This window comes from Mirounga angustirostris, unplaced genomic scaffold, assembly GCF_029215605.1.
Source record: "Mirounga angustirostris isolate CCGP_5_RB_7025 unplaced genomic scaffold, mMirAng1.0.hap1 SCAF_6, whole genome shotgun sequence".
Taxonomy (NCBI): Eukaryota; Metazoa; Chordata; class Mammalia; order Carnivora; family Phocidae; genus Mirounga; species Mirounga angustirostris.
Genome location: NW_026991714.1, coordinates 99,369,125 through 99,392,653, shown reverse-complemented (window position 1 = coordinate 99,392,653; position 23,529 = coordinate 99,369,125). Strand labels below are relative to the sequence as shown.

At 50.4% G+C, this 23,529-nt stretch overlaps 1 protein-coding gene across 1 annotated transcript in view; it reads right to left on the bottom strand.

The window, feature by feature from the left end:
- Positions 1 to 23,529, bottom strand: part of FAM241B (family with sequence similarity 241 member B) — a 63,828-nt gene that overhangs the window by 5,184 nt on the left and 35,115 nt on the right. The window contains exons 3-4 of the mRNA XM_064594742.1: positions 13,760 to 13,833; positions 4,558 to 4,674 (exon numbers count right to left, since the gene is read on the bottom strand). Of these exons, the coding sequence (XP_064450812.1) occupies positions 4,558 to 4,674; positions 13,760 to 13,833 (191 nt within the window). The remainder of the gene's footprint in view (positions 1 to 4,557; positions 4,675 to 13,759; positions 13,834 to 23,529) is intronic.

Here is a 23,529-nt window from a genome sequence, read left to right as displayed (position 1 = left end):
GTCCAGGGTGATATCATCTCAAGTCCTTAATTACATCTGAAAAGGCCTTTTCCCCAAATAAGATCACGCTCAAGGTTCTAGGGATTAGGACGCCGACATATCTTTTTGAGGCCCCCGTTCCACTCTCTACACCTCTGTTCAACCCAGAACTTCCCAGATTATGGAACCTCACCTCCCCACACACACCTTTTCATGAACATTTGCGAATTTATAAAACTCAGCTTGGGAAGTGCCGTCACACATCCCAGGGCCCCGGAAGCTGGAATCTGACGGTCCTGCCCGCCCTGCCCCCATGTTAGAGAGGAAGACACTGAGGCCTGGAAAGGTGCTGTCCCTTGTCTAAGGCCACTCGAGGTGTCATGGAGCCCCGAGTGTAGACTAGGACTCGGAAGTCCCCATAGCCGGCCCATCCCACCCTCGGCAACTCTGACTCCTGTCACATCACTCCTGGGCCCCAGACAAGCTTCCTGTGGCCCGTCTGACCCAAGCCCCCTCACAATGGTCCCCTCTGAGGACAACGCCAACCGGGCCATCCATGTAGCAGGACATCTGCTGGCCGGGCCTCGAGGAGACCCAGAAAATAGATGAGGAGGGTGAGCTGGGGGCTCGGACCCCCAGCGCTGGAGATTGATGTGGCCACATCCAGAGCGACATAATGGGCCCTGCGGGCTGGCTAGGCAGGAGATAAAAGGCAGGGGACATAAATAACACAGAAATAAAGGGTGGAAAGCTGGCCCAAAGGAATAAATCCCTGCTCCCCGACAGGCTGTGTGGGAGTCAGAGCAGTGTCAGTGGGCAGGGAACAGGGGGTATAGGGAGGGCAGCGTGGCGGGCTGCCTACTGCCCCCCCGGGGCCCCCTGGTCACATTCACCCCACATGCCACACTCACAGAGGAGGGGGTGAGGGGGTGAGTCCTGTTTCGATCACCAAGTCACACAACTGGTGAAGTCACCCTCTCTGCCTGCTTCGTCCTCAGTAGAATGAGGTGAGGACCAAGCCTGTGTTTCCCGAGAGGGTTCAAGGCCCACCTACATCAGCATCACCCAGAAAGCTGGTTGAACATGCAGATTCCTGGGCCCCACCACAGACCTGTAAATTAGGACCTCTGGGAGGGGGTCCAGAATCAGCATAGCTAACAAGTTTTCCAGGTGTGAGACCTAGCAGACTCTTTCATCATAAAGGTTAGATACATAGCTACTGGATGGATGGTTGGATGGATGGATGGATGGATGGACAGATGATGGATGGATGATGGGTAGATGGATGGATGGGTGGATGGGTGGATGGATGGATGGATGGATGGATAAAAGGTGTTTGTCACCATTTATTAACTGTTGGCCACATACTAGGCTGGGTGCTTTTCTTGTATTTACCCAATTCAGTTTTTACTTTATTACCCTCACTCTGCAGAAGAAGAAAGGGGCTCAAAGAGGTTCCATGACCTCTAGTCAGTGAGCATTACAAGTTTGTTGTCTTTATGACACTGATATTCCTTATAGTAGACTACAATCCCAAGAGTCCCCATCCCTATCCCAAGTGGCCCTGCTCTCTCTGTGCCCAAGGGCCTGGGCGAGAGCAAGAAGCCCCCAGAGTTGTGGCAGCCTCCCCCTCGCACCAGCCTGATGGCAGCAATGAGGGTGAGGAAGAGCCTTGAGCTTTTTGAACGCTGGCTCTGGATCCCCTCGTGGGCAGTCTTACAACCTGGGTAAAGTATACACTCCTTTTCCCTGATGTTCACGTGCCCTTCCTTCTCTTTTCAAATGGCCCCAAACCTTCCCACTTCCCTAAGTCTCCAAGGAACCAGTACTCCTGCCAGCTCCACCCTTTGCCCTCCCCTCTGGCATGGACCCACCGAGGGTGTCTGAGGAAGGGTTCTGGGGGATTTAGTTCAGGGTGGCCTGAACCCGCCTGGCCTTTGGACCTGATGTTCCAAGAGATACAAAGAGAAAGGCTCTGCTTCAGTTGGGCCTGCTGCAGAGGGAAATGGAAACCAGATGTGAGGTGCTTGGGGGAACCATCTACTCAAGACTGGGAGCATTAGCACCTCATTCCCACTGTCTTCAGCCTTGGTGTGGGGTCACTGGAGGGAGCACAGCCTTCTGTGGGGAGGGGCCTCCCAGCTGCCTCCTTCACTCAGATAAGAAGAGAGGAGAAGAGAACCCTCCCGAGCTGTGGAAAGCCGCAGGACCTCTGGGAATTCTGGGCTGAACAGACAGACCAAAACAGGAGGTCTACTGGTCGGGGCCAAGACGCAAAGGTCCCAGGCATGAAATCGCTGGAATGAGATCATGTAGCACTGCCATTTGGGCAAAGTATGACCCGGTCATTTATTCTCCTGCTGGAGGTCTGCCACTGTCATTTCTCTGGGGCAAAACAGGCCCCCCGTGAAAATGAAGGTGCTCCTGAGAAGAGGACAATGGTAAACCGTTTCCAGCCATTCCTCCCTGAGTTCAAGTTAGTTGGTCATGGCCTGGAATTTTAAGGTGGGGGCTAATATTTCATAATCCAGTTTAATGGTTCTCAATCCTGGCTGCACATTCAAACCTCCTGGGGAGCTTTAAGAGAGAAAGCACACAAGGACCCCAGTCCCTGCACAGAGATTCTGATTCGGTGACTGGGGTGGTGTATTTCAGATTTTTCCGGGTGATTCTAGGGTGCATGTCCACCCACGGTCCAATACAGTGCAAAGCCCATGTAGGCTGGCAAAACTCTTCAGCCTCACTACTCATGACCTCTGGACCAGCAGCATGGGCAACCCCTGGGAGCTTACCAGAAATGTAGCCCACCCTAGCCCTCCTGCATCCGAGCCTGCACCTGAGCAAGAGCTCCAGATGATCCGAAGGTGCACCGCAGTTTAGAAAGTGCTGGCTTACAGGACGAAGGACTTTGCTCCCGCCTTCCTTCTCAGGCCTCTGGGCAGAGAAGACTTCAGCTGACTTGTCTTCCCGTTCATTCATTACCATCCCCAGAACCCCACCTCTCCCCCAAATCCTTGTCAGCCACCGAGGCTGCTGGTCTGCAGTGGGAAGGAGTGCAGGGTGCTTGTGTAGGAAACCGTCTTTCTGCTCAGCCCCAGGACATCCTGAGCCCTCTCCTTTGAGGGAGTGTGGGTGATTTACTGCTTCAGACACTGGGACGGAGGGGCGGGAGTGCTGCGAGACAGGGTGAGGCCTGGCAGCCAGCCTGACCAAACATGCTAGTGTCAGCAGCCGCCTAGGCCCGTGAGGAGCCCCAACCCTCAAAGATGCATTAACTCTATGCGGAGAAAGATGGGCTGTTTTGTTTTTCTCTTTTAACAAGCAAGGCTTGTTCCAGGACTGTGAGCATATGTTGCCATGGGCTGGGCTGGCCCAGGCTGCACCTGCTAATGTTGTTCTCAAGACCCAAACACCCTCCAGTGTGTCTCCCACCCTCATGCTCCCCATCCCTGCTTCTGCCCCCCTTTCTCCACATGCCCATCAGCTTCTGGAGTTTCAGGAAAGAAAGGCTGGATTGGAACTGACATAGCAGGTGGACTGGTGACCACATAAAGGAACAGGGTAGGCCAGAGGCCATGGGTCCAGAGTGGCCCTGGGCCTGCTGTCCTCAGCCTTGGTGTGGGGTCCCTGGAGGGAGCACAGACTTGGGCCTGGGCCCACTGAGGTCCAGGTCACAAGGGGAAGCCAGCAGGGAATGTCCCCCTCCTCCCCCTGACCCTGACTAGAAGCAACTAGAAACCCAGTCCAGCAATGCCAGGGTAAATCCATGCGGGAAGGAAGAGCTTGCAGGTGAAGAAGGGACATTTTTAATGAGGGGGTCCATGTGTTAGAGGTGTTCTCTCAACTACGTCACTCCTGATAGGGAAGGACCTTCCCCTGTCTTCCGTGAATCATCTTGCAGGGGGCTGGGAACAGCACTGTGGTCAGTGGAGAATGAGTAAGGGATGAAGGAAAGATCAATGGAAGGACAGACGTAAGGACGGATAGAGGGTGAATGATGGAAACTTCTGGTTCCAACATCATGGCAAACTAGGCACCTGGCAAGGCCTCCTCGCTAAAGAACTCAATCCTGGATAAATTACAAAACACATTTTTAAACATGTTTCTGAGCTTGCAGAATGTTTGGGAAATGTCCGTAAGAGGAAAAAACTCACAAGAAGCTGAAACCCGAAGGTGATATTGACCTGAGGGTAAATACGTTTCCTGGCAACACCAAAGACAGCCACCTTCCGGTTGAGGGAGCTGAAACTGATACTCCTATGTTATATCCAGGGCCCTCAAAAGGGCTCACAGGGATTCCTAGTCAGAAGTACCCCTCCAGCTCCCAGCCAAGCACAAATTCTCTCTGGGGATGCATTCCCAATGTAAACCCTCACAAGACCCAAAGATTAAGTTTACCAAAATGTCAACTTACAATCAAAAATTACCAAACACCCAAGGATATGAGTGACCACAGCTTTAGTGAGGACTGCAAAGGTTAGAATCCTCAAAGATAGACAACTAAACAACAGTTTTCAGACATTGGCCAATAGGCAACTCAGGACTGAGAGAAAAGAAACAAATGAGATCAGACCTTACCCCAATTTTCTGCATGGAGGGAATTTCTGGAATGCAGAGCTGGATAAGGGAACCCAAACAGTGGCCAGCAATCTCACTGAGTTGAAGAGACACAGGAGTCTGGGGAGGCCAAGGTGCCTAGAATTTGCAGGACAGAATACAAGAGGAGAGGGAGTTATGCAGAGAAAGGGCTTCTAAAATCTGCCTGGAGTCCCCTTGAATCTTCGGCTGATGCCCAATCTGTGCAGCATGAAGTAAACACTCAAAGGTGAGCAAAGAACAATATCTGAGAGAACAATTACCAGGGAGCTACAAGCTGAAAAATTCCCAGAGCCCACACAGGGCTAGGAATCACTGGAGTTATTTGTTTTTCATACCGCTACCCGATTGTTCTAGCATCTTCTGTTGAAAAAGATGTTTCCAAACATTATTGCTATTCTAGGTCCTAGCTACTGCTGTAAGAAGACATGAAAGCATCCACATTGGAAAAGAAGTACAGGGGCACCTGGGGTGGCTCAGTTGGTTAAGCACCCAACTCTTGATTTTGGCTCAGGTCATGATCTCATGGTCGTGAGATCAAGGCCTGCATCAGGCTCCGTGCTCAGCCAGGAATCTGCTTGTCCCCCTCTACCCCTCCTCCTGCTCATGCTGTCTCTCTCTCTTAAATATATAAATAAATCTTTTAAAAAAAGTACAACTGTCTTTATTTTTAAGCAATGTAATTGTATAAAAAGAAAATCTTACAAAATCTATAAAGAGGTTACTAGAATGATAGGTGAGGTGAGCAAGGTTACAGAATATAAGGCCAATATATAAAAATCAATTATAATTCTATATACTAACAATGAACAACTAGAAATTGAAATGGAAAAATACCTCTTACAATAGTATCCCAAAATGCTTAGAAATACATTTCATGAAATATGTCCAAGACCTATATGCTGAAAACTACCAAACAAATGGTGAATACATCAAGCTCATGGGTCAGAAGACTCAATATTGTAAATATGTCAATTATCACCAATTGATTTACAAATTTTATGCATATCTAATAAAAATCCCCCAAAGCTTTTTTTTTGGTAGAAATTAACAAGCTGATTCTAAAATTTACATGGAAATGCAAACAACCTAGGATAGCCAAAACAATATTGAAACGAAAAGCAAAGTTAGAAATGTACACTACCTGTTATCCAGACTTATTATTAAGCTATGGTAATCAAACTATGTAATATCAGCTCAAGGATAAAAAAAATAGATCAGTGGTACAGAATGGAGATTGCAGAAGTAAATCCACATATATATGGCAGTACATTGATTTGACAAAGATACTAAGGTACTTAATTCTCCTCTAAAGCCCTCAGAGGCATCATGGCCTTTTCAACAATGGTTGTAGAACTAGATAGCCATATATAAAAAAGAAAATTCAACCTCTACCTCACACCATATACAAATACTCAAAATGGGCAAAGACCAGAACATAAAAACTAAAACTTCTACACAAATATATAGGAGACTGTCCTTGTGACTTTGAAGTAGGACACAAAAAGCATGACCCATAAAAGAAAAAAATTCATAATTTGAACTTAATTAAAATTGAAATTTTCTACTTTTGGAAAGACACCATTGAGAAAATGAAAAGTCAAGCCATAGACTGGGAGAAAATATTTACGATACATCTATCTGACAAAGAATTTGCATCCAGAATATATAAAGAATATATATATATATAAAGAACTATCAAAACTCATAAGAAGACAAACAACCCAACAAAATATGTGCAAAAAAGTTGAGCTGTCATGATCTGCATGTGAACATTAAGGGCATCTTTATTCATAATAATTCCAAGCTGGAAACAGCTCAGATGTCCACAGCAAGAGGATGGATAAACAAATTGTGGTATACCCATACTATGGGAAGTATCTGATGGAAACAGTAGTGCCTCAATAAGAAGAGCAAAATACTTACACATGTAGTGGCATGAATGAGTTTCTGATTGTTACGCTGAGAGCTGTGTGTTGAATTGTTCCTCCAGAAAGATGTGTTGGAGCCCTAACGTTACCCTGGGACCTGTGAGTGTGACCTCATTTGGAAATGGGGTCTTTGCAGATGTAATCCAGTTAAGATGAGGTCATACTGGAATAAGGTGGGCCCTAAATCCAATATGACTGGTGTCCTCATAAGCAGAGAAGAGACGCAGAAAGATGCAAAGACACGAGGACGAAGGTCATATGAAGATGGAGGCAGCAGTTACAGTTGCCATAAACCAAGGAGCTCCAAAAACTGTCAGCAACCACTGGTACCAGGAGAGAGACTGGGAACAGATTCTCCCTCAGAGCCTCGGGAGGGACCCAACCCTGCCAACATCTTCATTTCAGACTTCTGGCCTCCTGACCTGTGAGAATATAAATTTCTGGTACTTTAAGCCACCCAGTCTGTAGTGCTTTGTAAGGCGGCCCTTAGGAAACTGATAGTGCGCAAAAGAAGAGAGATACAGAATACATACTGTACCAGTCCTGTTTTTGCGAAACACTAGAAAAGACTAATCAACAGTGACAGAAGGCAGGTCAGTGGTTGTCGGGGCATGGGATGGGGGTGTGTTGGAAAAAGCCATTAAAGGAGCCTTTTGGAGTGACTCTATCTTGACTGTGGTGGTGGTTACATGGGTGTATAAAGATTTGTTAACACTCAACAAATGGTACCCTTAAGATGGGTGAAGACTTTGCAAATAAATCAGATTGAACTTTTGGAAACAAAAAAAGTATGTGTAATTGTCCAAATTCAAAACTCAACGTATATACCCTGTTGTGCTGGGTATTGGTATGAATGCACACTTATTTTAAGATAGATGATAGATAGATAGATAGATAGATAGATAGATAGATAGATAGATAGATATGTGTATATACACGGGTTAATATACACACATACATTCCTAGCTCTGTCCATTGAAAGGATCTAGAAGCAGTGACACCCAGTAGCAATAAGCACACTTTGTGCTCAGACCTTGGTTTCTAAATACCATTGTCCAATAAAAGGAACCAGTCTCCTTGGTTAAATGACTAATTCTATGACTGGGGCAGAGTAAATATAAGATGAGCCTAAAGCAGCTTGTGGTGCCAAGAAATAAGGAGGTGCTTTTTTAAAAAAGTCAAAAGGCAGAAGAGCCAAACTGAAGGAATTTCCAATGGCCGAAGCTGCAACAATTTGACCAACAAAACAAATCCCCATGAAGCTATCGTGATATAAATAAGTGACTTAATAAACAAATGGTGGAAAAGAGAGAACTCTTTCCTATAGAAGAATTCTAATTAATAAATGGGGGAGGACTAAGGGAAAAAGGAAACCACTATTAGAACATCACAATAATATTTCACAGGCAAGATCTACTGATGGATGCTAAAATGAGTGGGCAAGACGACAGGAAGAAACAAAATATTTGTGTAGCTGCAAAGCAGCTCCCCCAAAATACTTATTAATTAATTACTATGGTGCTTCTAACACATGTCCACAAATTCTTTGATCCTCCTCTCTCTGGAAGGTTAGCTTAACTCCCCTCTCGGTGAGTGTGGGCTGGATTTAAGCCTTACTTAGGGAAAGGGAAAACCGTAGCATTGATAGAAACCTAGCCACCACTGCCTTAACCACGTTAATCAAAGTTGACATCACCAATGATAAGATATATTGATATCACATACCCTCTGAGGCGGTGCTATAAGAAGGGCATGTTCCCCTGGTGAAATTCTCCCCCATCCGTAGCCCCAGTCTAATCATGAAAACACACCAGACAAATCCAAACTGAGGGACATTTTACAAAATGCCTGACCAGACTTTAAGAAAGCTGCTCTTTCTTCTCCCCATGCTACAGTACCCCACGGCTTTTATCCTACATTGTATCTCAAATTGTCCTTTCATCTGTCATTTTCCAAACTTTCAGATTCTTAGACTGTTTTCCCCAATATATTTTGCCTGGAGATCATGTTTTAATCGCATTACCTTCTCTTATTTTATTATCCAATTATTTTTAAATGTAGCTCTAGGTCCACACCTTTTATGCCACTAGACAATGATAATCTTGCAGATGCCATGTACTAAAAATCTCACTTTGGTTTGCACTGTTCAATGGACTGAATTGTGCTTCCCCTCCTGCCCCAATTTATAGGTTGTTTGGGATCAGTTTTGCTTTTTTCTTTCACTTTTCTCACATCTCTTTCATAATGAGCGTATCACACTTAAAAGAGATTGCAACCAGGTAGGTCCCAAATGGTGCACTGAGGCATCTGGGTGCAACAACGGATCCACAAAGACCCTGCAGGGATATTTTAAGTTTTGAGGGAAACACAGTGACTGACATCTGTCGGGTGCTCTGCAAACTACTAGCTCTCGGAGTCCACAGTTTCAACATGAGATCATGCAACATTCCTTTCAACAATGTCATAACTTTATGAAACCCAGTTTTTGATGGTGGTTGTGATAAAAAGCAAATACCATGTGAAAATCATTGTGGTACAGGAAGTGAGGTGATGGTGTCCGACACAGTTCCAAGGTCTGAGAGTCATGCGATGCCCAACACGTATCCCATTAGTAAATAGCTGTGGCTAAGAATGAAATATAAATGGTTTTTCCTTTCTTCTTTCAATTTCATGTGTTTTTTTGATGACTACATAATATGCTTTGAGTTATTTAGACCAACCACTTAATCCAAGGACTTTTGGGTATTTCTTTCGGCCTACAGGACCGTAAAGACATCACTGACACTAAATGGGCTACAAACAGAGAAAGTTTGGGGACTTCTGTTCTAGGGCATCTGCTTCTAGTTTTTTGGTATATAAAAAGAAATGTGTATATCTTCTTCAGACTTGAGCTCGTATGGATATGCAGATTTATAATGGGTACTAGGATCCTTCATTTTATAGTTGAAGAAGCTGAGCTCCAAAGGGAAGTAGTCACACAGCTAACCAGACCCCTTTTTGTCACACCCTGCTGTTTCCTTCTCTGAGACTCCAAGATGGTAGACCCCTAGGGTTCCATAAGTACCAGCCTCACCAACCAATATTTGCAGGGCCTTAAGATTACTCTGCCTTACTCTAAGCATGGTATGGTCCCTGATTCAAAATAAGAAATGTCCCAGTCTTACCTCATTACCACTTTACTGAATCCTAAAAATTCATCTACCCTTTGACATAGAATTTTCATAAATAGTAGATGACTCTGGAAAAGGAAAAACCATTGAGCTGTTACCAATCATTGGTACCTGCATGTGACTGAGCTTATCAGAGCCTTTCCTGAAAGAAGGTTGGATAAGAAAAAAAAAAAGAGAGAGAGAGATCTCTGAGAGAAGTGGGGAAGGAGGGTATCTCAGATGGGGTTCGGTACAAACAGACTGATTCGGAGAGCTGTGTGCAGAAAGTACGTAAAGGAATGCTTGAAGGAGCTACAAGGAACCAAGGAAGTCAGGCCTGGGAAGGGAGGGGCTGGCCTGCCATGCGCTTATAATCCAGGCCTCAGCCATCCTACAAGGGCACTGGAGAGCTGAGATGGCCCTTCAGAGTGGTCTCAGATTGAGGCAAGAGGGCCAGCTCTGCATACCCCAGCATTAGCCAGTCACTGTCTGTGAGTCGCCACTGGACGGAGGTACCTGGAGCAAGCAGCTCCCTGCAGATCGGGCACGGTGTCACAGTGCGGGGTGCACCTGTGAGCCATCAGAAGCCAAGAGTGCCAGCAGCAGAAGTTCGTTACAGCCGTGCTGAGGGCCCTGAAGGAGAATTCTAAACAGCTTGAGTGTAATAAAGGGGACGAGCAAGTCCCCTAACCTCAACTGGAAAGGTGGGGGGTGCGGTGGGGAGTGCACAGCTTCAAGGAAGACTCCGGAAGAGTGACATTTAGACTGAGGCCTCTGGTTTGTGGAGAGGTAAAGAGCTGGGGAAACAATAATGGGCAGCCTGTGCAAAGGTCCAGAGGCAGAAGGAGCAGCCTTTAGCGGAGCTTGGAGTGGGAGGGACCATCACAGATTGAGGCTGCCATACAGAGTGGGTCAAACAGGGCAAGGGTGTAGGGAGAATTGGGGACCTTATCCTCAGTGGAAGCTACTGACCAGGGAGGTATGTAACATGATCAGATTTCTCATTTCCTTTCTGGGATCCTTTCCTTCCCCTGAGGCTGCCATTTGATGATCAGCTTAACCAATTTCACCTGGATGTACACGTGGTTTACCCTAAGCCTCCCTGGGCCAGGGTCTCTATGGCAGCCAGGTTCTCTCCTGGAACCGCCGAGACCCGGGATGTCCCACACACATCTGAGGATCCTCACAGAAGAGAACAGGGACAGGGAAAAAAATCATTGTCCTCAACCTCCTCCCAATGCATGCTCCTTCCTGCCCAGAACAGACAGAGCTGCCCCCTCTCCAAAGAGCCTTGTGGGGGAAGTGGGGGGGGAAGTGAATAATCCCTTTGCCAAGCTCCCCCAGAAAACAGGGTGGAACAAATTAGCAGAGCTCAAAGGTCCCATCTGGGAAACCACTCAGGGTTTCCAGGATCTGACCCCATGGCAACTCTGAGGGCACCGGAGCAATCAAGGAAACACTGGCGGCGAGTCCTCCATCCCATGTCTGTCCACCTCCGTGGGAACTTCTCCCGGAAGCCTGGGTGGGGGCCCGGAAGTGGATCTGCACACACCCGGTGCAGAACCGCAGAGGTGGCTGGTCACCCTGTGTAAAACAATAGCATCACCCAATCCCAACAGTATTTTTTGTAAAAACACTCCAAACAGTTCAATTCAACCTACAAATTGCTTTGACTGCTTTGCTTTCTGGGTCATTAGGATGAGACCATGGAATCAATCTCTTTGCCCAAGGCAACCATTTAAATCAGCTGACGCATGGTCTAGTCCTCCAAACACAATCAGGGTGGTCCAGTGAGTGACACTGACTTAGTTAGCCCTTCTTATGTGCCAGGTGTCCTTCTCTGTGCTTAACAGACATTCGCCCATTTGATCCTCACAACAGCACTGTGAGGCGGGTAACATTACTGTCCCCATAGCACAGATGGGGAAAATGAGGCACAGAGAGGTTAACCAACATTTCTGGTAAATGACAGACCTGGGATTTAAATGAGAGTGTGGTTCACAGTTTTTGTGGGTTTTTTTAAGATTGTATTTATTTATTTGACAGAGGGAGAGTGAGAGAGCACAAGCAGGGACAGCAGCAGAGGGAGAGGCAGGAACAGACTCCCCGCTGAGCAGGGAGCCTGATGTGGGGCTCGATCCCACGACCCTGGGATCATGACCTGAGCCGAAGGCAGACGCTTCACCAACTGAGCCACCCAGGCGCCCCTGATTCATGGTTTTTAAACTAGGGCCCAGAGGCACCCAGGGGCTCTGTGGAATCCCCTTAGAGCAACAGGGTGGTGGCCTCCAGCCCCTTCGATCAGGGCAGAGGATCTGTGTCATTGGTTTTCTCTGCAGCATAAAGATTTTTGGAATATAAGTTTCCTAGGCTTCAAACGACTTTGTAACTCATTGGTGAGAGAGTTTTGTCTGAAGAGGCGGGCAAACTGCCCTCTCTTCTCTGAAATGCTGGTTTAAAGATCTGAATTAGAACCCAGGAATCAGGGAGCCCTGGCTAGCTCAGTTGGTAGAACATGTGACTCTTGATCTCAGGGTCATGAGTTCAAGCCCCATATTGAGCATGGAGCCTACTCAAAATAAATTAAAAAAAAAAAAAAAGAACCCAAGAATCAGTATTGAATAAACGCATCAGATGATTCTCATCTTCCAGACAATTTGGGGAAGATGGAGGGACGTGCCTTTGGGTTCCACCTTCCTGTCCTTAGGGGGGCCTAGGTCAAGCCCCACACCTCAGTTCCTCGCACGCCCTGCCTCCCTCCTAGAGGTACCGTGAGCTATAGAAGGTAAGGGACTGTCACGACATCGATGATGTGCTCCTTCCCAGCTGTGGGGTAAGGACTGCTCCTAAGCTTGTAACGAGGCAAAGCAAGAAACTGGGTGGGGAGGGAAACTCTGGGGTTGGGTTTCTGGAGAACGGACACACCCCCAGCCCCCGATGGGGCAGTCCAGGGAGGGGAAGGGAACCCGCTAAGAGGGAGGTCAGGGCTTGGGAATCAGACAGACGCGGGTCCGCCTCTGACCCCTCCACACGCAATTCTGTCACCTCGGGCAAATTGCCCTTGTACCTCCGTGGCTCTCGGTTCCTTATCTGTAAGATGGGAGAACCACAGCGTGTGCGTGGAGCTCGTTGTGAGGATCACAAATGTTGCCCAGGACCTGTCGGTAAGTGTCAGCGCAGCAGGTACCATGCTCGGGCTGCAGCTCAGCTGTGCAGACAAAATAATTCATCTTTCCATGGCAATTTCATCCCTGGCTTGAGCTCTCCATGCACAAACTCAGTGAGTCTGGGGCAACCCTCCCTTTCTGCCAGGAGGAGTTGGAGTTACTTATATAAGCCTGGGTGCTGCGGGGAGCTGGCATGGCCCTGAAGCACTTGGTGGAGCCCTTGAGACACAGGCATCCGTCCACGAAGCTTATCACCTCATTTCTGCCGCTTGCCTGCAAGGTACCAGGACCCGGGGGCCCTTTCGCGGGTCTGGGCCTCTCCCCGGTGTGGAAGCCAGACAGCCTGGACTTGCCCCCAGGCCCTCCCTCCCAGCGTCTTGCTGCCTCCCAGGGCTCTCCAGGGAAGTCCCCTCCTCAATGGCCAACGCCTGCTCTCGATCCAGACCTTGCTCCCACATTTCCACGAAGCCTCTGAATTCTCTCATTTTTTCTGAGATCTGGCGTTTGGGGGTCCGAGCCAGGCAGACTCCTTTGTTTCCATTTGCCATCTGTCCCATCCCTCTTCCTAATCACACAGGCTCTATGTCTTGAACGCAGGGCTCAGAGTGAACTCCCAGGAGAAAAATAACTGTTAACATCTCCAACAAGTTCATCCCGCCTCATTCACTGGATTCTGAGGGTCGTGACTAGCAGAGGAATGCAGTGCGCGGGGAAATGGCACGAAGGTCGAGGACCAAAGACCCCAGCAGGGTCTGAGCTGGGCTGGAGGATGGGATGTCCTAAGACATCTACCGGAGAAGAATCTGGTGAGCAGGATCCAGATGCCGGGAGATGGAAAAATTGCTAGATGGATTCAAAGTGGCCCACTGTGACTGGGGGCCATGTGGCTATGGACTACTGGAAAGCCCCCCACCCCATGCCCCTCCCATACACTCACTCGAAGGGCTCAGGCTTCCGGAGCTGGCTGGAGCCATGACTGTCTTTCTTCCACCCTAGACTTGCAAATAGCATCTGAAAGGAGAAACAAAATAAGCTCGCATTCTCTCCCTGTGCCTAGCAGTAGTTTGAACAGCTAAAGAGAGCAAGAGGAAGGGAATAAAAAGACAAAAAGTGGCACTGAGTGAACTTGGGCTCCTCTCTCCAGGATCCTTCCCTTGTGCTGGTGTCCAAAGTGCCTCACAGGCCATGTTCCCATTATGCCCTCAAAACTGCCCTGCAACCTCCTGTGGGTCCCCCTGTGACAGCATGATGTCCCTGCACCCCACAGATTCAGAGAGGTGACAGAAGCTGTGACCCCCATCTCCAAGGGGGACTTGCCATCCCTGTGACCGTACTTGCTCTGGAGGAGAGGGAAAGTTCTGGCTTGGCTGAGTGGCCTTGCCCACTCCCTTTGCCCACGAGGATGCTGCTGGGGAAGTCCGTGGGGCCCTGGGTTCCAGTCCCAGCTCAGACACCAGCTCGATGGCCTTTCCCCTCTCTGAGTCTCCACATGGAAAATGAGACGGCCAGGATGGAGATCCGAGGCCCTTCCAGGGCTGAGATTCTAAATCACCACCTGCTGTAGCCAGATGTCATCACTGAGAGCAGACAGGGAGCCTGCTTTGATCTTGCAAGGGGGTGGGACAGGGCTCCCAGGGCTAGGCCAAGGGTGTGGCTGGTGGGGAGACTTCCCAAGTGCTTAGCACACCAGACATTCAGGCCAGCTCCTGGGCATGGGTCTACAACAGGATGGAGGAGGATAAGAGTTAAGAATCCCCAGGACACGGTTCAGCCAGGGGCTCAGAGGTGGATCAGCTGTGCCTCTATGTCCGGACGAGCCTCTGGGCTGGACTTGGTGAGGCTGGGGCAGGGGGGCAAGGGCAGGCAGAGCTCCAGGGTGGGCGCATGCTTGTGGAGTTCCTGGGCACTCTGCGTGCCCGGAGAGGTCTCTCTTTCTCTCTCTCTCTCTCACACACACACACACCCGCTCACGCACTCGCGCACACACACACATGCACACACACGCAAGTGTGTATGGTCTTCAGATTTCATAGTCAACAGATGCCTTTCCAGGGAAGACGGCAGAGCCAGAGTTGAGACGGGCTCCAACCCATGGCAAAGGCTCAGCCGGGACCTCTGGGACAGTTGAGCTGGCTGTTAAATTATTAACTACTTGAATATCAGAAACACTAGCTGTGCTCCCAACTGCAGGAGAGCCACCCACCCCACCCCACCCTCATGCTCCAGTCCCAGGATCTCAAGACTTCCCCACCGGCCTGCGATGGGCACCGGACACTGAGGGACAGATGCCAGGCCCAGTCCAGCACCAGACCTGGCATCCCTCCGACTGGGCAGCCCATGTGTTACTGACAGTTACATGTACGGACTAGCCTCCCCGCCACCCCATCTCCCCACACATCCCAGTGCCTTTCTCTGCTTTCATCATATCCTTCTTTGCTGCAGAAGGAATTCTGGATTCAGAAGAGAGTCAGAACTGCTGGGGTCCCTGCACGTTCCCACCTTGAGACTCGGGGTCCCAGTGCCCAGGCCAGACATTCAGGAACTGCTCTAGGCGCTGCAGCTGGGCCAAGGGGACAGTCAGAGGTCTCTCCCACGCTCAGGCCACCTGCCCCCCTCCACACCCCCTCACCTAACAGCCCAGGAACTCTGTCCCCTCCAGCCAGCCTTCTGATGACTATTCCACACCAGCTCAGCCCCCCAAAGCAGCAAGGAGGCCCCTCCCTGCAGCCGTTTACTGACAACCAGGAAGGGATTTTAATCTCAGAAACAGTCAAGGTGGGGATGGGGAATGAGGGGCGGCCGGGAGGGCCATATGGAACCTGTTGCAAGAGCTGGGTTGGAGCCCAGCTACACCTCCATGCGCTGGGGCACCAGGCCAGCTCCTGGCTATGCCTGCTCAGCTCCCGCCAGCGAGGGGAAGGAGCGTGGGAGAACAGACAGGCAGGCATGCTGCATGTGTTCACCAGGCTGCCCTCCTCCTGGCAGCCCCGTGGCTGGATGGGGGGCTGGCTCTAGAAGGCCTGACAGCTCTGCCCTAAGCCAGGGTCACAGGGGTCAACAGAGTGGCATTTGGGGTCTATTCAAGGCAGTCTCAGGGGCTTGTCTGGGAGCAGCGCTGTGGCTCAGCCCTGCCATTTCCTCCGCCTGGCTCCTGGTGGAGATGATTCTGGAAACCTTCAGACAGTACCACTTTGTCTCCAGTTTAGCTCCCCTGCCTATGCACACAGCCAATCTCTTTCTCTCTGTGTTTACCGGTTACTAACCCAGTCCCACAACGGGATGTCGGGCCTACGTGATGCCAAGTGGTCCGGCAGATGTTACGACCTGTGCACCAACACTGTGTGGGCTTTGGCCTCACTGCATGGAACTCTGGACTGATCCGGATTTGGATTGACCTTGCTGGATTTTGGACCAACCTCACCAAATTTCCAGCTCCCCACCTCAGTACATGAGAAGCCTGCCTGAACTTCTGTCTAGACTCCCAGGGCTTCAGGATGAACGGGCCGAGCTTCTGATTGATTTTGCAGAAGTTACAACGAAACTTGACTGAAAGTAGCGTCGCCTGGGTTTCCCGAATTTTCAACGCACCTGACTGGATTTCTGACTGGTTTGACTGAAAAGTTTTAACCCACTTCACGGATCTGTTGCTTTAAAAACAAAACTTCCCAAGTGTTGGACTGAGCTCTCGGGATTCTGTTGCCCCGAGTTGGCCAGATGATGGGGTACTCTTGGAACAGACTGAATAACAGGAAGTGGTGCGGGGGGCCTCGCCTGGCTGGCCCTCGGCCTGCCCCCGCCTCACACTCGCCTCACCCAGAGCCAGCCTGCGCACCTGAAGAGGGCGTGGGGCAGGTGGCGCCCGGCTGCCAACACTCTGGAATCTTCTAACATTCCAGCACCTGTTTATTGCATTTCCATCACTTTCTGCCTCACTTCTTGTCTCCAGCATTGCCCCACTCTCGGGGATGGGCATCAGCCGCTCTAGGAAACAACGTTCCTGAGTCCCTCTGACCTGAGCTCCCATTTCCTGCCAGGAAGTCCTATAAAACGGAGCTCAAGAGGGAAGGCTCTGGGTCAGCCTGCCTGGGCCCAGGGCTCACTCCCGATTCTAGCTGTGTTGCGTGGATCGGGGACGTGTTAATGAACTTTTCTGAACATTGGTTTCTTCACCTCCCAAATGGTTGTGATTCTCCTCCTCATCCCTTAGGTTTGTTTGGAGGTTTTTACCAAGAATACTAAAGATGGCTAATGTTTGTTGAGCATGGACTCGGAGCCAGTCTCTGTTCTAAGGCTGCATATGGCCTTCGGATCCCCGCCGAATCCTCACCAAAGCTCACAAGTCTAGTAAGCGGGAGAACCAGCATCATCCAAGTGGTTGCCCTCTACCTCTCTGCGATCCTGCCTCTTAGGCTTTGCCTTGCACCGATGGGGAGTCCAGCAAGCGTCGGCGAGCGCAGTCTTCCTTGTCACTGTAATTATGATACTATTACCAGTGGTCTGTTTCTTGTTGGGAAATTGGGCTGCTCTTTGGCTCCCATTTTGATGAGGCATTGGTCATTTGGTGGTGTGACTTGATGTTCTTTCGGGAACACTGACGTGTAAGGGTCTTCCCTGCTGCCCCCGACCCCCACCCCAACACCAAGGGAGCCGTGGGTATTTTCAAACCCTCCAGGCATGTCAGAAACACGGGGCTAGTTCTGTTTCGGGGGACCTTGACTCTACTCACATCTGGTCTGATTTTACCGTGAGGACCTCCTGCGTTTCTTTACTGGCACCTTAATGGGAACCAGATTGGAGAGCATTCGCCAGCCCCTGGTGCGAGGCGGCATTTGCCAGCCATCAGCTGTGAGCTGGGGACAGTGACAGTGGAGACACTGGACCCTGCTCCTAAGGTCGCGAGGGGCCTGTGGCCACACTGGTCTTCTTGTCTTCTCCGGGCTGGGAGAGAAAGCTGGCGCCCGGGAGGATATATGAATGGTAAGTGTTCATTCCTCACTCGAAAGGAAGTTCTTCTTTAACAGGAAGAGCTGGTGAGAGGGGCTGGGGGCTGCTTTCTTCAGTCTGTCTTAGGGTCCTGTGTGCTTTCATCTGGGTTCTGTCCAGAAAAATGCCTCTCCTCCCCTTCATCTCCCATCTTCTATGCTTTTCCATGTGCTGTTCTCTGCCCCGTGTGCCTTCCTCCTCCTTTATGTACTTATTCAACATTTATTGAACATCTTCCATATGTTAGACGTGATTCGGGAGCTGGAAGCAGGAAGAGACAATCCCTGTCTCTGTGGCTCCCAGTGGCAGAGACATGCGGAGTATCAGGGATCCCGGGCCCGGGACACCGAGGTCAACCAGGGCCAGACAAGCGAGAGCATCAGGGAACTTGCCAAGGTCCTGTGGGAGTTTAATAAATATCTGTTCAAAGTAAGTCTGTGTATATACGTGTGTTGTATCCATAAGAGTATGCACATATGTATGTGATCCCATGTCTGTAAGTGAGGACATGGTAGTCATGGGCCAGGGAGGGGAAGGGTAGTTCTTGGGTCTCCTCACCATGTAGACAAGGGAGATGGTGGGCTCCTTGGTGTTTAGAAGCTGAAAGATTGATTCTGGGGGAACGGGTTGGGGGGTGGGCGGCAGGAAATGGGGGCAGGACTATGAGATACTGATGTGTCAGCCTCCCTCGGTACATCCCTCACAGCCAGCTCAGCCTGGCCGCCGGGGCTTGGGGAGCCCACCAGAGACAGCCAGCCCACCTCAGCCAAAGGGACCCTCCTCCTGACACCCTACATGTTTGCTCCCAGAAAATCCCTCCACTCATAAAAGAGCCCTCCACTCCCCCAGCCTACAACTGGAGCTTGGTGGAAGGGGAAGGGTACCAAGGGGCCCTAGTGTCCTGACCACTGAATGTGTGGGACAGAGGCCTAAGGTTGGATCACAGGTTAATTTCTGTCTAGAAGCTCATATCCCAGTTGAACCCTTTCCTGTCCTGGGGAAAGGTCAGTCACATGGCTTGTCTAGACCAAGGTGAGCCCCTACCTGAGAGGCTAAGAGGCAAAGAGAAGGTCCCCCAGGTGGAGAGACCCCATGTGCTACCCGAAGTGCCCCATTGCCTGGGTATGAGGATAATAATCCTGGCATCTATGTAGGCCTTTGTCACTTCCAAGGAAACTTCCACACATTGTCCACTCAATTACCATTTGTTGAGCCTTTACTTTGTGCCTGGCATTGTACCTCACTGATAATAACATGAACGGGCGCTGTGCTAAGCCCTTCACATGTATCACCATTTGGTTTGTAAAGATGAAGACATGCATCGCTTCTCGGCCTTTTGGCTAAGATCAAGTGTAAAGATGAAGACATGCGACTGTCCATTTTGTAAGGACACACGGTGCTAAAGAGTAGCATGGGAACCTGAATCCACCTCTCAGATGACTCAAACCCTCCCTCCCTGATCCCCCAGCAGGGAAAGCCAATCTGGCTTCAACACCCATGTTGCCCACCAGAGAACACTTACTGCCATGCTGCCCCTAGAGCTGAGCCCATCTAGAGCGTCCACTCTGCCTGGTTTTGCCCCATACCCCTGGTCTCCCTCCCAGACTCTGCCACAGAGGATGCCATGACAGGCAGGAGACAGGCTCTGAGGAAGGAGAATGGTCGTCCACCACAACTAGTTCGTGAGGCATCAGCCCTGCTGGCCAGATGGGCCTGGCAACTGCCGACCCCTTGGGGCTCATCTCCCCCGGGCTCCCTCCCCCAGGGCAGGAATGGCCCAGCATTCCTCATGGCTGAGGGAGAGGAGCATTCTTTCTGAAACGTTCTTGCTTCACCCCTGCCCATCCAGCCAAGGGCTTTGGGCTCCGTGACAAGGTCAATAGTTGCCCCAATGTCGTCAGATGAGATCTATTTTCAGTTTTCAGACTGGCCAAACCGAGCATGTTTCTCATCCCCTTCTTCCTACGGGTTCCATGTCAACTCATTCCCTAAAATGCTCATGTCTCTCACTCAGAGCTAAGGGCTCTCCCAGGGTTCTGCGACATACTCAGGGGAGAAACTGCCCACCAGAAGCAGCATGTGAGTTACCAAGAGGCAAACACAGGGCAGAGTTTCCAGACCCTTAAATTCCACCCTCAAACTATAAGATGGTTAGGTGAGCCCCAGGTAACCCCCAAGCCCATGGGTCCTTGCCCCCCTTGTCCTCCAGGCTAGTGCACAGAGGTCACCTTCTCTTGGGACTCGGAAGTTTGGGAGGTCTAATTATTCAGAAACTGGAGGACCAAAGAAGAAAAAGAGTTGCAGTAAGAAAACTTGAACTCAAGCCCTAGCTCTGCCTACTCATTGTGTGGCCTCGGCCACATCGCCAGTGGCTCTGGGCATCAGTTTACCCATGGTGTTAAGGAGAGGGCTGGACTTTGTCTCTGAGTGCAATTCTGGCTTTGGAAAGGGTCATGTGTTTTAGCATGACCAATTGAGGAAAACCACTCTGATGAGAAAGCTTTGTTTTCAAGGCACTAGTCTCTCATTCCATCTACTGTCACATTATCTCTGGCAACACCTGGAATTAATTATCCAAGTGCAACTTACAGTGACGATGAGGAGGAGAGGAAATCTGACATTTATGGACCACTTACTATGAGCCAGACCCCTTCTAAGTGTGTTCTCCATGTACGAGCTCATGTAATCCTCCGACGAGGCTGTGGGACAGGTGTGATGGTTACTACCACCCTCCTCCATCTTATAGATGAGCAACGTGAGGCTCACAGAGGGAACATTGCGTGCCAGGCTCGCGTGGCTAAAAGGCAGCCAAGCCCAGCTTTGAAGAGGCATGGCTGTCTCCAGAGCACACACATTCCACGACCGTGCCACAGGGTCACAGCCGGGTGAAAGAGGACCAGCCCAAAGAGAAGATGGGGCTTGGACGTAAATTCTCCTACTGTAAGTTGGGGAAGTGGTAAGTGACCAAGAGAGAAACAGATGATATCCCCTGGGAGTTCAGATGAGGGAGCATTGCTTCCAGCTACAAGGAGAGGGCGGTTTCACGGAGGAGGGAACGTTTTAGCTGAAGGACAGGCAGGATTTGGAGCCTGGGAGATCTGGGGAGAAGGAAGAGTGGGGACTGCACTTAGGGAGAGCAGCGGCACTGCCAGGGAACCACAGGCAACAGAGGAAAGAGGCGGGTCAGAGAAGAGAACACCAGCCCAGTCGCAGAGGGCTGTAAACTCCCCTCTTCCACTGAACGAAGATGATGGAGGGATGAATATGTTTGTGATGGGAGACGCACAGTTAGGGCTGCGCTTTGGGGGTCGTGTGCAGTCAACAGAAGCAAGGAGGGGAGAGCTCCGGCCGGAGACAGTGCAGCTCAGGGGCTCAGTCGATAGGTAAATGAGCCCACTGCTCATGGAAGGGTGGGCAGAACCAATGAGGGGCGGTGGAAAGGCCCCCAGAAATGGGCAGCAAGAAGCTTTAACCAGCATTAGGCCTGCCAGGCGAGGGCAAAAAAAAACTACCTGTGGACCCAGGGCGAGCCAGAGGCGTGGACCTTTGGAGATGCAGTCACTGCCCAAACCATGGCCCAGAGCAGGGACGGGGCAAGAAGCACCAACCCTCAGATCTCCTCCTGCGGCTGTCTGCAGACAGAAGGCAGAAAACAAGAAAGTTCCCATGAAGGACTGCAGGGGTCAGTGTCCAGGGACACAGATCAGAGCGGAGGAAGATAGAAAGTGAATGGGGGTGGGGTGGGAGAGAGGCAGAGAGAGAAGACTCTGCAGCCTGGACCAGATTTCGAAGCTGTTGCGATGCTTTGGGAAAGAGATGCTGAGACACTGACCCAGGGCAGTTGCGGGGGAAAAGGAGATGTTGGGGACACACGTGCAGGAGTTTAAGGCAGGAAGATTGACAGAACATGCCAAATGCTTATCTGCAAACAAAGAAGAGCTGGTGTGACTGCTAGGTGCCGGGGGGACCTGTGGCAGAGCTTCTATATATATATTTTTAAAGATTTTATTTATTTGACAGAGAGAGACACAGCGAGAGAGGGAACACAAGCAGGGGGAGTGGGAGAGGGAGAAGCAGGCTTCCCACAGAGCAGGGAGCCTGATGCGGGGCTCGATCCCAGGACCCTGGGATCATGACCTGAGCCGAAGGCAGACGCTTAACGACTGAGCCACCCAGGCGCCCCCAGAGCTTCTATATTAACTAAAAAACAGAACAAAACAAACTCACAAGGATCTGCTCTGGCAGGATTTAAATGCAAAACTTGAAATCAACCCATGGTGATGAATTCTAGGCAGGTTACCATGGGAGGGCCAAGAAAGCAGGATCTTCTCTGCCTATCACAGTCACCAATCCCCTGGCACCTCTGTGCACCAGCTTCTATGGTGAATCACCTTCCCCGTTCTCAAGGGGAGAGAACCGAGGCCCGGGGAATGCAGGGGTTTTGGGGGAAGGTCACAGAGCTGAAACTAGACATCGTCATGACAGATAACCGGCTGATCCAGTCCATCCGGGACTGGAGAAATCGGGGGCCTCGCTTCCATCACCCTCTGCCGAGGATGGGCCTCATCCCCTCCGTGCCTACCCTCTCTTTATCCAGCTCCTTTGCAGCCAGAGCCTCAAGGTGAATATATCTTTGCCTTGGAAAAGACACAGGAGCTCATCAAAGATGGGGCCTGGCCAGGCATCCCCCCTGCATGAGCTCTTAGCTCCAGGATTCCACAGCACGGTCCGCATCCAGTGGGTTACTGGGCAGGGGATCACAGTGACAGATCGTGAAAACGGCGATTACCGGTCAAAGCCTTGTAAAGCAGTTTCATTATCCTGCCACGGATTTTTGGCAATTCCTCAAGTCTGGCTCATTTTATGTCTAATTACATATCGCTGTGCATATCCGCCCCCCCCATGTTATGTTTCACATAATAAATACGTGGAAAGTTTCTCTCTTTTTCCATTAGCCCCTGCCCAGAAATGAACAGATTGCTGGTGTGCTCTTACACAAGAAAGAAGCCGTGGTTTCAGACACCGTGACACTTCATAACCCGAACTTTACCGGCGCCCGTCGCTCAGATTCAGAGCCAGAGGGACCTGGGCTTTCCGCACGTTGTTTCTGCCCTGGAAGCAAAGGACGCTTGTCAGGAGCAACGATGTCCTGGGCCGGCAAGAAAGCCAGCCAGCCCCTCAGTGGGGGGTCACAGGGTGTCAGGCTGTTGGAGGATGACATGCCAGAGGCAAGGACTGGCTGTAGAGGTTTTCCTGTAGCTGTCGTGTTACCAGAAATGCCAGGGTCTCGTGAGTGCTGAGCTGTCACCCGGCACCTCATCTAACAGTCAGTCCACGTGCATGTATTAAGCACCTTCTGCATGCCCAGGTCTGTTCTAGAGGGGCGTGTCCTGAGCCCAGAGCCTGCACTCAGAGCTCTCCTATCACCTACTGGTACCAATGTTCTCTCGTCATCTACCGTGAGGCTGGGCAGTGGTGGATTGGGGGCACAAAGAAGTAGAGGATGTGGCCCCAAAGTTCACATTCTGGATGTGAAGCCTAGCCCATGGCTGGCCGAGAAGGAGAGCCCTGGAGGGCACACAGGGGGCAACTGTGTTGGGCTGGAACTATGTGTTGTCAATGCAGAAGGGGGTCCACAAGGGCAGCAAAATATGGGAAAAGGATAAAGGGGAGCACGGCCAAAAGTAGGGGGGCACAATGTTTTGTGAGAGCATAAAACCATTC